The 15,530-nt window shown below is 38.9% G+C and overlaps 1 protein-coding gene across 1 annotated transcript in view; it reads right to left on the bottom strand.

The window, feature by feature from the left end:
* Positions 1-155: 155 nt before the first annotated feature.
* LOC117531526 (MAGUK p55 subfamily member 3-like) overlaps positions 156-15,530 on the bottom strand; it is a 52,138-nt gene continuing 36,763 nt past the window's right edge. Inside the window, exons 14-20 of the mRNA XM_034194644.1 lie at positions 13,211-13,245; positions 8,957-9,115; positions 8,597-8,677; positions 4,958-5,051; positions 4,635-4,743; positions 567-686; positions 156-410 (exon numbers count right to left, since the gene is read on the bottom strand). Coding sequence (XP_034050535.1) covers positions 228-410; positions 567-686; positions 4,635-4,743; positions 4,958-5,051; positions 8,597-8,677; positions 8,957-9,115; positions 13,211-13,245 — 781 coding nt within the window. The 3' untranslated portion in view covers positions 156-227. The remainder of the gene's footprint in view (positions 411-566; positions 687-4,634; positions 4,744-4,957; positions 5,052-8,596; positions 8,678-8,956; positions 9,116-13,210; positions 13,246-15,530) is intronic.

Raw genomic sequence — 15,530 nt, 5'->3', positions numbered from 1 at the left:
AGTTTTATTTTGCAGGTAACATTGGATTTGGCACATCACATTATAGATACTATATATAGTTATGTTACATCCAGCATGCGTGAATCTGCAGCGGCAGGTTTTAATGAAAAGGCTGTGAGGATGGTGATTCCACAACTTGGTTTCAGGTTGGTTTTTACAGCAGTGACACAACCTCCTCCGACTCCACCTGTGTTCCAGCATGAACCAATCATTCTCCAGGCAGCCGGTTAGCTCTTCTTAATCCAGGACACGGGTACCCACTGGGGCTCCAGCTGCACCTTATCCAGTAGGAGCTGGAGCTCCGCTAAGGCACTGATGGGGTCCTCCTTCACTAAGACGTAGTCCACCCAGTGGCCATAACACTCGTCAATCCGCTCAGCCGACTGCATCATGTCCTGAAGGCTCTCTTCCTAATGGGCCACAAGAGGGCAGCACTGATTACCGTTCAACTTAGTGAGTGAAGGAAGTTAGTGTTCTCATGCATTGTAATTTAAACTGTTTCAAATTATTATTTGTGTGACCATAAAATAAAACTTATACTTTGAGACGGTTGTGATGTAACTCACTGTGATCCCGGCACCGAGAGAGGACGAGGAACTGAGGTTTTTTCTGCGACAGTCGTAGATATGAGGCCGCACAAAGACAATATACGGTTTGAAGTCAGCTGTCCGTAGAGTTCTGAGTGCCTAAGTGTGGATACAAATGATGGTAGTTGGACCATGAACAAATTACAACAGTGTGTTTTTTAAAAAAACAAAAAAGTAAAATAAACCCTGGCAAGCCATGCGCATGTGAGGTAAAAACATAAATGTGCACTTCATAATTTAAAAACTTCCCAGTTGTCGCCTAAAATAAGTGTTTTGTTTTTTTGACTCAAAATTCAGTTAAACTGCAGATCACATGCCTTCACTGTACTGGCTACATCTGGATTAAACGTTTGCACTTTTGAAAATCCTCTGAACAGTTCATTTAATTTATCCAATGGCCACGTGGATGAGACAACTAACTTTATCAAAGGAACAAATACATAGATGAAAGTCAAGAAACTCAAATTTTCCACACTTATACATAAATACTGACTGACTCTTAAAGGGGAACACTGACATTTTTCAACCTTTGCTCAACTTTTAAGTGTCTTGGAGTTCATGTTCTCACTGGGGACAAAAACCTTTCATCATATACAACCCCTGGCAAAAATTATGGAATCACCGGCCTCGGAGGATGTTCATTCAGTTGTTTGTGTAGAACAAAAGTAGATCACAGACATGACACAAAACTAAAGTCATTTCAAATGGCAACTTTCTGGCTTTAAGAAACACTAAGAAATAAGAAAATTGTGGCAGTCAGTAATGGTTACTTTTTTAGACCAAGCAGAGGGAAAAAAATATGGAATCACTCAATTCTGAGGAAAAAATTATGGAATCATGAAAAACAAAAGAACACTCCAACACCCTAGTATTTTGTTGCACCACCTCTGGCTTTTATAACAGCTTGCAGTCTCTGAGGCATGGACTTAATGAGTGACAAACAGTACTCTTCATCAATCTGGCTCCAACTTTCTCTGATTGCTGTTGCCAGATCAGCTTTGCAGGTTGGAGCCTTGTCATGGACCGTTTTCTTCAACTTCCAACAAAGATTTTCAATTGGATTAAGATCCGGACTATTTGCAGGCCATGACATTGACCCTATGCGTCTTTTTGCAAGGAATGTTTTCACAGTTTTTGCTCTATGGCAAGATGCATTATCATCTTGAAAAATGATTTCATCATCCCCAAACATCCTTTCAATTGATGGGATAAGAAAAATGTCCAAAATATCAACGTAAACTTGTGCATTTATTGATGATGTAATGACAGGCATCTCCCCAGTGCCTTTACCTGACATGCAGCCCCATATCATCAATGACTGTGGGAATTTGCATGTTCTCTTCAGGCAGTCATCTTTATAAATCTCTTTGGAACGGCACCAAACAAAAGTTCCAGCATCATCACCTTGCCCAATGCAGATTCGAGATTCATCACTGAATATGACTTTCATCCAGTCATCCACAGTCCACGGTTGCTTTTCCTTAGCCCATTGTAACCTTGTTTTTTTTCTGTTTAGGTGTTAATGATGGCTTTCGTTTAGCTTTTCTATATGTAAATCCCATTTCCTTTAGGCGGTTTCTTACAGTTCGGTCACAGACGTTGACTCCAGTTTCCTCCCATTTGTTCATTTTTTTTGTTGTGCATTTTGGATTTTTGAGATATATTGCTTTAAGTTTTCTGTCTTGACGCTTTGATGTCTTCCTTGGTCTTCCAGTATGTTTGCCTTTAACAACCTTCCTATCTTGTTTGTATTTGGTCCAGAGTTTAGACACAGCTGACTGTGAACAACCAACATCTTTTGCAACATTGCGTGATGATTTACCCTCTTTTAAGAGTTTGATAATCCGCTCCTTTGTTTCAATTGACATCTCTCGTGTTGGAGCCATGATTCATGTCAGTCCACTTGGTGCAACAGCTCTCCAAGGTGTGATCACTCCTTTTTAGATGCAGACTAATGAGCAGATCTGATTTGATGCAGGTGTTAGTTTAGGGATGAAAATTTACAGGGTGATTCCATAATTTATTCCTCAGAATTGAGTGAGTCCATATTTTTTTCCCTCTGCTTGGTCTAAAAAAGTAACCGTTACTGACTGCCACAATTATTTTTCCTGATTTCTTATAGTGTTTCTTAAAGCCAGATAGTTGCCATTTGAAATGACTTTAGTTTTGTGTCATGTCTGTGGTCTGCTTTTTTTCTACAAAATTAAACAACTGAAGGAACACACTCCGAGGCCGGTGATTCCATAATTATTGCCTGGGGTTGTATATTTAGAACACAAACAGTCACAGGCTAACTGGCTACATATGACGTGTATATAAAGGCATGTGGAAAGTTAAAACTCACTCAAGCTGCTTCTTGTTACCACTGAAGAGGTGAAAATGTCAACTGTAAGGTGGATCCCTACTTATGTGGGCACATTTACCTCACGGTCTCAGAGAAACGGTTTAATTTGGCCTGTAAAGATAATGGCATTTGCATTCTAAATCAGCACTGCACTAAATAGTTTTTATCCTCAGTGAACATACAGTAGTGTTCAGGATGATAGTAGTGCTGTGTGACTAAAAAGACTAATCCAGGTTTTGAGTATATTTCTTAGTTACATGGGAAACAAGGTACCAGTAGATTCTCACAAATCCAACAAGACCAAGCATTCATGATATGCACACTCTTAAGGCTATGAAATTGGGCTATTAGTAAAAAGAAGTAGAAAAGGGGGTGTTCACAATAATAGTACCATCTGCTGTTGATGCTACAAACTCAAAACTATTATGTTCAAACTGCTTTTTTAGCAATCCTGTGAATCACTAAACTAGTATTTAGTTGTATAACCACAGGTTTTCATGATTTCTTCACATCTGCAAGGCATTAATTTTGTTGGTTTGGAACCAAGATTTTGCTCGGTTACTAGTGTGCTTGGGGTCACAGTCTTGTTGAAACACCCATTTCAAGGGCATGTCCTCTTCAGCATAAGGCAACATGACCTCTTCAAGTATTTTGACATCCAAACTGATCGATGATACCTGGTATGCGATATATAGGCCCAACACCATAGTAGGACAAACATGCCCATATCATTATGCTTGCACCACCATGCTTCACTGGCTTCACTGTGAACTGTGGCTTGAATTCAGAGTTTGGGGGTCATCTCACAAACTGCCTGTGGCCCTTGGACCAAAAAAAGAACAATTTTACTCTCATCAGTCCACAAAATATTCCTCCATTTCTCTTTAGGCCAGTTGATGTGTTCTTTGGCAAATTGTAACCTCTTCTGCACGTCTTTTATTTAACAGAGGGACTTTGCGGGGGATTCTTGCAAATAAATTAGCTTCACACAGGCGTCTTCTGTCACAGCACTTACAGGTAAGTCCAGACTGTCTTTGATCATCCTGGAGCTGATCAACGGGTGAGCCTTTGCCATTCTGGTTATTCTTCTATCCATTTTTATGGTTGTTTTCCGTTTTCTTCCACGCGTCTCTGTTTATTTGTCCATTTTAAAGCATTGGAGATCATTGTAGATGAACAGCCTATAATTTTTTGCACCTGCGTATAAGTTTTCCCCTCTCCAATCAACTTTTTAATCAAACTACGCCGTTCTTCTGAACAATGTCTTGAATGTCCCATTTTCCTCAGGCTTTCAAAGAGAAAAGCATGTTCAACAGGTGCTGGCTTCATCCTTAAATAGGGGACACCTCATTCACACCTGTTTGTTCCACAAAATTGACAAACTCACTGACTGAATGCCACACTACTATTATTGTGAACACCCCCTTTTCTACTTTTTTTTACTAATAGCCCAATTTCAAAGCCTTAAGAGTGTGCATATCATGAATGCTTGGTCTTGTTGGATTTGTGAGAATCTACTGAATCTACTGGTACCTTGTTTCCCATGTAACAATAAGAAATATACTCAAAACCTGGATTAATCTTTTTAGTCACACAGCACTATTATTCTGAACACTACTGTACAAACCATAAAACATCTAAAAACCAAATAGAGCCCAGTTTGAATATATATTTGGAAGCTGAGTGGCTCATTAAACACTGACCTCAGGTTGCAGATCAACCACACACAGTTTGTTTTGATCCAGAATTGTGCGGATCGACTGCAGACTGGTACCGTACAGATTGTCTTTGTACTCCCCGTATTCAATAAATCTGCAGGGAAACAGTGTCAAAGTGATTTTAATAACTGAAAGGAACACGGCTTCATAACTGCAGCACCAAGCAAAACCTGGATGCAAACTGACAAAAACAGTTATGGAGAATCGCAGTTTTACAATAAGGAGAAGGTGAGCACAGACAGCAACAGGAGCGACTGAACTTAATTTACTTGGACTGATTACTCAATAATCATTCTGATCTCACTCACTTTCCATCGTGAATATCTGCTTCAAAGGCTGCTTTAGTGGTGAAGTGGTACTCCACTCCCTCTCGCTCGTGACTCTTTCGGGCTCGTGTGGTGTCTTTGGGTTGGAGGGTGGGGGGTTGAAAAGGATTACACACACACAAGTTGGAACAGCTGGTGATATTTGTGAAACATCTGGCAGAGAAACTGCAGTGGTCATCAGAGATTCATACAATTTCAACCACACCTGCTTCTAGTTGCCTCCATCAATGAAGCTGGGCAGAGGTTATGTTTTCACCCATTAGTTTGTGAACAACCTGTAACCCACAATTTTTCATATATCTTTTTTTTTTTTTTAACAGAGGATTCATATTCTGATAGGCAAGAACTGACTCAATTTTCAAGGTCATAGGTCAAAGTCAGGAAAAATCTTTTAAAAATTGGAAAAATACCTATCTTTTAACATTAAATAAGTTTTCAAAAATTCATAACTGTAAAAAAAAACTTACACTGCTTTCGTATTTGAAAGTGTTGTGTAGGATAGTATCTTACTGACTGACAAAGTTTGATCCGGATTGTGGATTTGAATTTAATATTCAAAACCCTATTTAATATATATTTTACATTATATCTTAATCAAACGTGCTCCAATCACTCTCACGTTTGAAAGTGAGGTGCAGACTGGCACTCACTAGCTCCTGACAAAGTTTGATCCAGATCTGATCTGGATTGTGGATTTTGTGGTCATTTGAATTTAATATTCAAAACCCTATTTAATGTATATTTTACATTATATCTTAATCAAACGTGCCCCAATCACTCTCACATTTGAAAGTGAGGTGCAGACTGGCACTCACTAGCTCCTGACAAAGTTTGATCCAGATTGTGGATTTTGTGGACATTTGAATTTAATATTGAAAAGCCCATCTGGTGTACATTTTGCATTATAATTCAATCAAAAGTGCCTCAATCACTCATTTTTCTGTTATGAATTTACCTACGCCACCAAAATTGGATGGAGGTTCCAATTTTATGCCTGTTTTTTTGGAAACCAAGTGGCAAAAAGCAATGACAAACTAGAAGTACTCAGAGAGTGCAAACCTCCGCCAAGGCCATGGGGTCACCGACGCCATAACATCTACATGCCGTGGAATCACTGAACCTAAAACAGTCTAACAATGATGTTTGCTCAGTAGTAAAAAAAAGTTTCATCTGCTGTGACTGGATAGCATGTATCCTTAGCGCTTGGCATCACAGTTTATTGCAACTTGCATCTTTCCCAGAAGCTACTGTCATCTGAGCACTGATATTGATATTGCATGTGCTTATAGACAAAAACAAATAAGAGACAAAATTCAATTTATTATTCAACTAAACTGCAAATATATGATTTTTTTTTAACATTTATGAAACACTTCTCTAAACAAGGCCATAGGGTCACTGACCCTAAAGAGATTCCCTCCTTGGCACAGTGATCTATTTTGTTTTGTCTCTTTCTCTAAAATTGTATATAATAATCATTAGATTATTAATATATAAACAAAAATAAATTTAAGAAATATTACAATTTGAAAACAAATGCACCCGAACGTGATGACAGCTGCAACTGCTTAATGCTAACTTTTAACATTGAACATGCCATAGACATGCTAACGCGTTAGCATCGGGATCCAGATCACCACTAAAATTTAATCTCTTGTTCCTCTTGTCATTTCCAACCACTCCACAAAATTTCAACAAAATGAGTTAGCCTGCTGACAGACAGACAAACAAACAAACGCGACTGAAAACATAACCTCCTTGGCGGAGGTAATTATGCATAGCAGAGATAACCAATGCTCTGTGGAAAATTATCGGAAAAATAATTCAGAAACCGAAAAAGTTCAAAGAAAAAAAACTGACACCACCACCACAAAAAAAAAGCTTGAGTCAAGTGCATGAACTAAATACATACTCCTGACATTTGATCACATCTAACTTTGCTTATGAAAATCCACTCCTAACAGGGCTTTTATGAGCGTGGTGCTCTAGTTTTTACCATGCATTCAATAAGATTATTTCTTGATCAGGAATGTCCAGTAGGTGGCAGACTGGTCGATGAAATATTCCATAAGCAAAAAAACAAAAACAAAACTCTTTTTGCATTCATCTGATGGATTAAATCTGACCACATTTTTGGATTTGTCCTTGTATACCATTTTTACTTGGTGACATCATTTTATGTTTCTTGAGTTCTTATTTATTCACTCAACATTTTACTGGGGAAGAGAAATGTGTGTCCTCCCAAACAACATCATTTTTACCAATCGGCAAACTACCGAGTTTTGGTCAAATCTGTCGCTGTTGATTAGAGTCCTTTTATACAGAGAGTAGCGACATGACGAGCCAAAAAAAAAAAAAAAAAAGACGCCCAAGTGACTCATGGTGCCATCTTATAGCCAAAATAGCGTCCACTGTACAACTGTCTGCATGTAAATCCATCTTATTTATTTATTCACTGAAAATGCCAGGTTGTTGTGCATTTGGATGTACAAATAGACACAACAAAGGTTTCAAGATTACAGATCCCCTTCAGATTTGAGCAGAAGAAAAATTTGGGAAAACAAAGTCAGCCGTGTGGGATGGAAGTGACTTCATCATCAAAGTTTTGCGAGGTAGGTAAATTTAGTCCCCCATGTACAGTAAAACTCACCTAAACCATCAATGTATAAACCGGATAGTCACAGCCACTGGACAAAGACAAAAGTCCCAATGTTTTTATGGTTTTCCAAATGTATAATGGATTTTCAGTCACAACGGACAAAACGTCCTGTCTGCAATGCATTTCTATTAAAACCACCTCGCATGTACCACACAGAATAGTCTGGACCTGCACAGTAACAGAGGGGCAAATAAAAGTTCAGCGCTGACACTTGCTGATTCGATGAAAGTGGGACTGGAGTCATTTCCGTAATTAAAAGCCAGACCGTTTTTTTTGTTGTTAAATATGCTCAGACACGGACTTGCAGCCTGACATGCACCTGTTAAATCAGACACTGAGAAAGGCTGTGATTTGACAGTTTTCTGGTTTCACTCTTTCCTTTCCAATTTAAAAGTTTTTTCAGTGCGCACATTGATTACATTTCGATAATGAATCAAATACGTAAGCCCGCAAATTTACAACATGGAGTTGAAAAAGAGGAAACTGTACACCTTACTTAGACAGAAAAACTTGCTGAGGGACAAATTAATCCAGAATAAAGCATAATCTAGTGACGGAGAACTTTAAAACTGTCACGCACATCAACGTCATGAGACGGAGTTACAGAACTGCAGAAACATACATCAGGCTTTAAATAATTAATTAAATAAATCATCATAAAGTGTAAATTTATGTAAATTTGATACCTTAACTATTTTTATATTTACACTGATAGTACCTGTATGTGGATGCGTTGCTGTATGTGGTTAACTGATAAAAAAGTTGAAAACATAAAAGATTAGTTCAATAGTTCAGCACAACTGGCCCCCAAAATGGTGCTGTATTCTCAGTTGTCACTACTCTCTGTATAAAGGGACTCTATTGCTGATGTCGCTCATTATATCTGCTGTAGGTTTGTTTAAACAGTTGGGACAGCGTGTGGTGTAACATTAACAGACAACACAAAAACCAAAAAGACTCACGAGGCACAGCCAGACCATAACGCCGTGGATTTTCAGTGATCACCTTCTGTTTGAGGTCAGCAACTCGTGCGCCTCGAGAACCTGTGTACAATAAAGATCTACAGTGACCATGTGACAGAGGAGGACAAATGGCTTCATGACGAGGTCTTTATTAGAACCATCTCAGTTGATTTGGGAGGTAGAGGTGCAAACTGAACACGCTTGAGAGGCTCTAGGAACCTCACCCTGTGCCACCTCACCAGAACTAAGTCAAACCAGCCCCCAAAACAATCACGTGTTGCCTCAAGCCAGACATATCCTAATAGACAGGAACGGATGAACGCACACACCCATGGCGTTACCAGCGAATACTGCACTTACCAATCAATACTATAAGGCGGGGCCTCTCGCTAGAACTGGGCAGGTATTTGGAGACTTCTTCATAAATCAGAAGGTCCGTCTGAGTGGATTCTGGAACACAAGCTTCTACAGACGTATTCTGGTGGTCCTTCCGAAGGCGGAAACTTCTACGCAAGCTAGCTGCAGGTGAAAACACACAGTACATGAAATATAGGCAGCACAGAGAACTACGCTTGAGTACTTAAAAATGAAGATGCCCACTGCTGACATTATGGGTTTTTGTTTTAGATTCAAAAACTCTTCCAGACAAACAGAACAGCAAGATAAATCGGCGAGAGTACCTGAGTAAAAGTCCCAGGAGAAAGTGTGGCCACAGAAGGCAGACGCTGCCTTAAACTTGGGAGAAACTACAACTCATATCAGGTTATTTATTCAACAATCGCAAGTGTCAACAGGACAGAAGCAGCTGAAGCCATGCACGTGACCTCGCTAGCAACAACACGCTTTTAGCATGTAGCATGAAGACGGATGAGCAGCATTAAAAACCTCACACAAAAGGATGTGACACTTTCAAAATACAGAAAAATATCATCAGGCTTCCAAAACCAAACTTTCCCAAAATCTTCACCATTGCTGCACTCAGACACTTGTTGCCAAATGTGTGGGCTTCATTTCACACCTTTAGACCTTTACTGCACACTCAGTATGCTTCTAATGTAGAAATTGTGATGATCTAATATAAGCTGCAAACTTTGGTGTGAAAAATTTTATATATCTACTAATGTGTTACCCGTGGGATCCACGGGCTCTAGATTGGGTAGTGTTTCTAAAATAGATATCTGGCATTTTTCAAGGGTGGTCATAAATTGTGCAAAGTTTCTATAATGAGTTAGAATGGAGTGTGAGTCCAGAATGTTTTTTCGAACCTTAGACCTCAACAGTTTTTAGAAGAACTCAACCCTTTCATTTCCTGTTAATTATGTCATTTTTAATGTTAATTTATCACCTTAATGTATTTATAAATTGTTTAGGTTCTTGTTATCATATGCACACACTATTATTGTTATTATAGGTATTAAAGGCACTGCGCTGCAGTGGTTTGAATCATATTTATCTAATAGATTACAATTTGTTCATGTAAATGGGGAATCTTCTTCACAGACTAAGGTTAATTATGGAGTTCCACAAGGTTCTGTGCTAGGACCAATTTTATTCACTTTATACATGCTTCCCTTAGGCAGTATTATTAGACGGCATTGCTTAAATTTTCATTGTTACGCAGATGATACCCAGCTTTATCTATCCATGAAGCCAGAGGACACACACCAATTAGCTAAACTGCAGGATTGCCTTACAGACATAAAGACATGGATGACCTCTAATTTCCTGCTTTTAAACTCAGATAAAACTGAAGTATTGTACTTGGCCCCACAAATCTTAGAAACATGGTGTCTAACCAGATCCTTACTCTGGATGGCATTACCCTGACCTCTAGTAATACTGTGAGAAATCTTGGAGTCATTTTGATCAGGATATGTCATTCAATGCGCATATTAAACAAATATGTAGGACTGCTTTTTTGCATTTACGCATATCTCTAAAATTAGAAAGGTCTTGTCTCAGAGTGATGCTGAAAACTAATTCATGCATTTATTTCCTCTAGGCTGGACTATTGTATTCATTATTATCAGGTTGTCCTAAAGTTCCCTGAAAAGCCTTCAGTTAATTCAAAATGCTGCAGCTAGAGTACTAATGGGGACTAGAAGGAGAGAGCATATGTCACCCATATTGGCCTCTCTTCATTGGCTTCCTGTTAATTCTAGAATAGAATTTAAAATTCTTCTTCTTACTTATAAGGTTTTGAATAATCAGGTCCCATCTTATCTTAGGGACCTCATAGTACCATATCACCCCAACAGAGTGCTTCGCTCTCAGACTGCAGGCTTACTTGTAGTTCCTAGGGTTTGTAAGAGTAGAATGGGAGGCAGAGCCTTCAGATTTCAGGCTCCTCTCCTGTGGAACCAGCTCCCAATTCAGATCAGGGAGACAGACACCCTCTCTACTTTTAAGATTAGGCTTAAAACTTTCCTTTTTGCTAAAGCTTATAGTTAGGGCTGGATCAGGTGACCCTGAACCATCTCTTAGTTATGCTGCTATAGACTTAGACTGCTGGGGGGGTTCCCATGATGCACTGAGTGTTTCTTTCTCTTTTTGCTCTGTATGCACCACTCTGCATTTAATCATTAGTGATTGATCTCTGCTCCCCCCACAGCATGTCTTTTTCCTGGTTCTCTCCCTCAGCCCCAACCAGTCCTAGCAGAAGACTGCCCCTCCCTGAGCCTGGTTCTGCTGGAGGTTTCTTCCTGTTAAAAGGGAGTTTTTCCTTCCCACTGTCGCCAAGTGCTTGCTCACAGGGGGTCGTTTTGACCGTTGGGGTTTTTACGTAATTATTGTATGGCCTTGCCTTACAATATAAAGCGCCTTGGGCAACTGTTTGTTGTGATTTGGAGCTATATAAATAAAATTGATTGATTGATTATTTTATTTTATTATTATTTCTACTCTGTCATTTGATTTTTAAATGGACCACAATGGAAATAAGTGTTTTCATGTTCTTGTGCCACCCATGTATTTTTGAACATTTTTGCAATTATATTATCTACTTACATTGAACTTCCTAAATAAAAATCACACACGCACTCACGCTTTTAATATAAAGATGATTTACCAACCCCTGCTGGAATGGTGTATTATTCTAGAATGTAATTAGCAATGTTTGCTAATATCTGTAGTTTCTCCAAAAATATTAGTCTTATCAACGTTTCATTTTCGCAGCATTCATCCTCGACCCAAAATACATAAGCATACCAAACAGCAAGTGTCAACTCTCCCCAGTTTGTCTGTAATCAAAGATATACACATACGCGCGCACAGAGAGCTTTTTGTGTTTTCCACATTTTGCCGCAAGCAGTTGCTTCTATTTTTAAACATGCACTAACAGAGATGGTTGCGGAAGACATCAAAAGCAATACACTTTTCACTCATGGTAACAGCAACATGACACTAAACTAAACTGACTAAACCAATTGAACTACAAAAGCATAATAAATCAGTAACACAAACACTGTTTAACATGAGCCACAATAACATTTAAACCCTGAACTCCCATGGTGCATTGCAGCACAACAACCACTGTTTACTGCTTAGCTAATTTCTCCAGAATATTTGTCCCATCAACATTCCATTTTCGCAGTGTTCATCTTTGACCCAAAATACAGAAGAATACCAAATGGCAAATGTCAGCTCTCACTGGGTTCTCCATGATGGAAGCCTCTTGCTCACACACACACACACACACACACACACACACACACACACACACACACACACACACACACACACACACACACACACACACACACTATAATACAGAAGATAAACTGCATGCCTGAGACATCTGCACATAATTACATATCCATGTGATTTTTTTCAATCCCTTGTTGAGGGATGTGTTCACACTTTAGCATGAAATGTCTTTATGTATAAGTCTATAATTTTAAGACCGTAAACCCTACATTTTATTTGAAACACAAATGTGTAAAAATGTCTCCATTAGGAAAAAATGTGATAACAGAAAATTGGCTGATTCTATTTTTTATTATTATTATTATTTTTTTTATAATCTGACAACATAGGTGGAGATTTTTTCCAAACTTGTCCACACTGTTAAAGCTACAGTGTGTAGGATTTAGGAATGTTTATTAACAGAAATAGAATACAGCATTCATAACCATCTGTTCATTAGTGTATAATTAATTAGCAACAACATTGACAAGTTTCATAGGCTGGAATGGGCCCTCCATGGAGGCCACCATGTTGATACAGTAGCCCAAAAAGGACATAAATTACATCATGGTTTGTATTTTGCACTGTGGCTGGAACATTGAGGAAAAAAAAAACTACAAGAATCAGTGGTTCAGAAGCAAAAACTGGCCGTTAATGACAATGCAATCTGCAGCCTCACCACTATGTGGCACTATATCATACACACGTAGCTTTAAAGAATAATATTGTTACAAACATGCTGGAATTTTATCTTTTGCTGTACAAGAACAAGAACTCTGAAGTGATGAGGTCTTGGTCAGAATCAACACATATGATTGAAATGCACAAGAAGCCCACATCAGTAAAGCATACAGCCGGGCTTCAACACCACAACGCTACAGAAAAATGTCACACACCATCACATTGCAACAAAATGCTACATCCCCTCACCTACATCCCTTCCATTCACAGCTCCCTCACTGTCACTGTTATTCTGTAGGGAGGCAAACAGGAAGACAGCATGTCTCAATGCTAAGGAGGCGTGGTTTAGAAGGCAACAGGTGCTTCTCTGTTCTCTCGTCCATGTGCTTCTTATCACACATCAGAACTTCGTGTTGAAGAGGTGAGAAAATAATCAGTTCATGCAAAAGTGGTGGACTTCACTTGACAGGCTGACAAACCGCTGTGTCGGGTGTGACGTCATGTAAGCTGAGCAGACGATGTGTCCAATCAATGTGCAGAAACACCAGGACAGCCTTCATACATCTTTTAAAGTCCAACATGGCACTTTGTTGGAAATCTCTTCCAATAACTTGAGTAGCAGAGAGTTCTCTGTTCTATTTCACAGTTTACCGAAGATGAACATCCAGCGCTCGACGAAGGAATAACAAACCAATCAAGACAACTGAGAAGCATCTGTGGACACCTGGTGGGCCATGACGGTACTGCAAGGGGGTCATTAAAAAGCAACAAATAAAATCGCCTGATTTAACCCTCCTGGGCCGACGCTGTTGTATACGACAGTTGAGTACAGTTTTACTAAATTATAAATAACTTTTTATAATATGAGAGAAACTTACTTTTTTTTTTGCTGAAAAGTAAACTCCGCGGACTTTCGAGCCAGCTGTCCACCATGTTTGTACTCCTCATAGATGCTGGTGATGAGGTGCGCAATGTGAGTGTCCAATGGGAATTGTTTCACAGTCACATTGTTTTCCAATATCCAATCAATAGCAGAGCAGTCTCACTGGTAGGCCAATGATTGTTAGGAGCAGTGATGTGTTACTCTTTGGCATGTGAATGCTGTTTGAACAGCCCTCTGGCTGCTGGCTCCATGCGTAAAGTGCAATGTTGCTTATATGAATGGGGGGAGGGGTGTTAACAGGCCTCAAAACTGTGAAGATAGGTTGTTTACAGTGCAGGAACACATTCCAAGAGGGAGTCAAACTCCATGGAAGTAATAGATTTGTGTTGTAAGCCTTTGTGTAATAGCAGACAGAAATTGCTTTGAGATGTGGCATAAGACAAACAAAATGCATAGACCATTTTGTTATATTGTTCAAATGTGCAACTGTGTTTATTGTTAGAACCTTTATTTTGTACAAGAACCCAAACTACCTTTATAAAGTATCAAATAGTTGTTTATTATAGTTGCTCTGTTTTGAATAAATGTGTGTGAAAATTATTTTCCACGCTTTATTTTTTCCATTCTTATTTCTGATTGTAACCTTTATTACACTTATAAAACACCACTATAGCATATATATCTGAAAGTAAAGGCTGTCCTGAAAAAAGAGACATACCACTTGATTGTGGGATGCAGGGGCGAGCTTTTAAACAGCAATAATAAAACATTTATGCCAGGCGAGTGAACTGTCCAAGAATAATGCCCTAGGACACCAGAGGTTAAAGAGAGTGTTTGTGTCCAGTAGCATCAGCAGTGCAAAGATTTGAACAGAGGTTGTTGCCACCTACCTCGGTCTGCCCGATCGTCTGAGGTTAGCAATGCAAGGAAGGACACAGAATCACTGCAGAGAGCGACACAACCAATACAGCCATCGGTGCAACACTCAGCACACAAACTCAAAATCAACACTGCAGGCTGGTTTTGATCGAAAGCTAACCAAGCTGCATCTTCTTTAATTACTCTAAAGTTAATAAGAGAAATAAATAAATACTGCATGAAATATCCAACAAGTATACATCAACATTTCAACTAGTTTTTACTAATTTTTTAGGGCAGTTTAACTTGATAGCAGGAAGCAGCCGACCACCTTGTTTTCAATAATACTTTGTCATTTATTTTTTTCCTAAGTTGGATCAGCAAATGAAATGAACGGATAACATACTTGCGAAATTAATCTCTGATGCTCTCTTTCTTTTTTGTAATCCTTTATGAGATTAAATTTGCTCTTCAGATCAAATGTTACACATCCTGTGCATTTATGCTTGTAGGTTATTATAGGTGGTTACTAAAACACAAACTTGTTTAAGTACAAACAGCTTTACCTGTAGAAGCCTTGGAGGACATAAGAGCAGGAAAGGAGCCAACTTTCATCCTGTATCTCAGGCGCCTAAGAACAGAGGGGGGAAAAATGGCATTCTTTATGTTTAATTTGCAATTTAAGGCAACATCTGGTAGCAGAAAAAAATCATTCAAGGCACTTTTAAAGTCAACAGTTTAGCAGGGTAAATATCAGATGCAGATTCTTCACTTTCGAGCAGTATATCGACATATTTAAGATCACTATGATTTAGCTTTCTTAAAAAA

Source organism: Thalassophryne amazonica, chromosome 18 (genome assembly GCF_902500255.1).
Source record: "Thalassophryne amazonica chromosome 18, fThaAma1.1, whole genome shotgun sequence".
Taxonomy (NCBI): domain Eukaryota; kingdom Metazoa; phylum Chordata; class Actinopteri; order Batrachoidiformes; family Batrachoididae; genus Thalassophryne; species Thalassophryne amazonica.
Note: the sequence above shows the minus strand (reverse complement) of the source record. Positions and strands in the feature narration are given on the sequence as shown.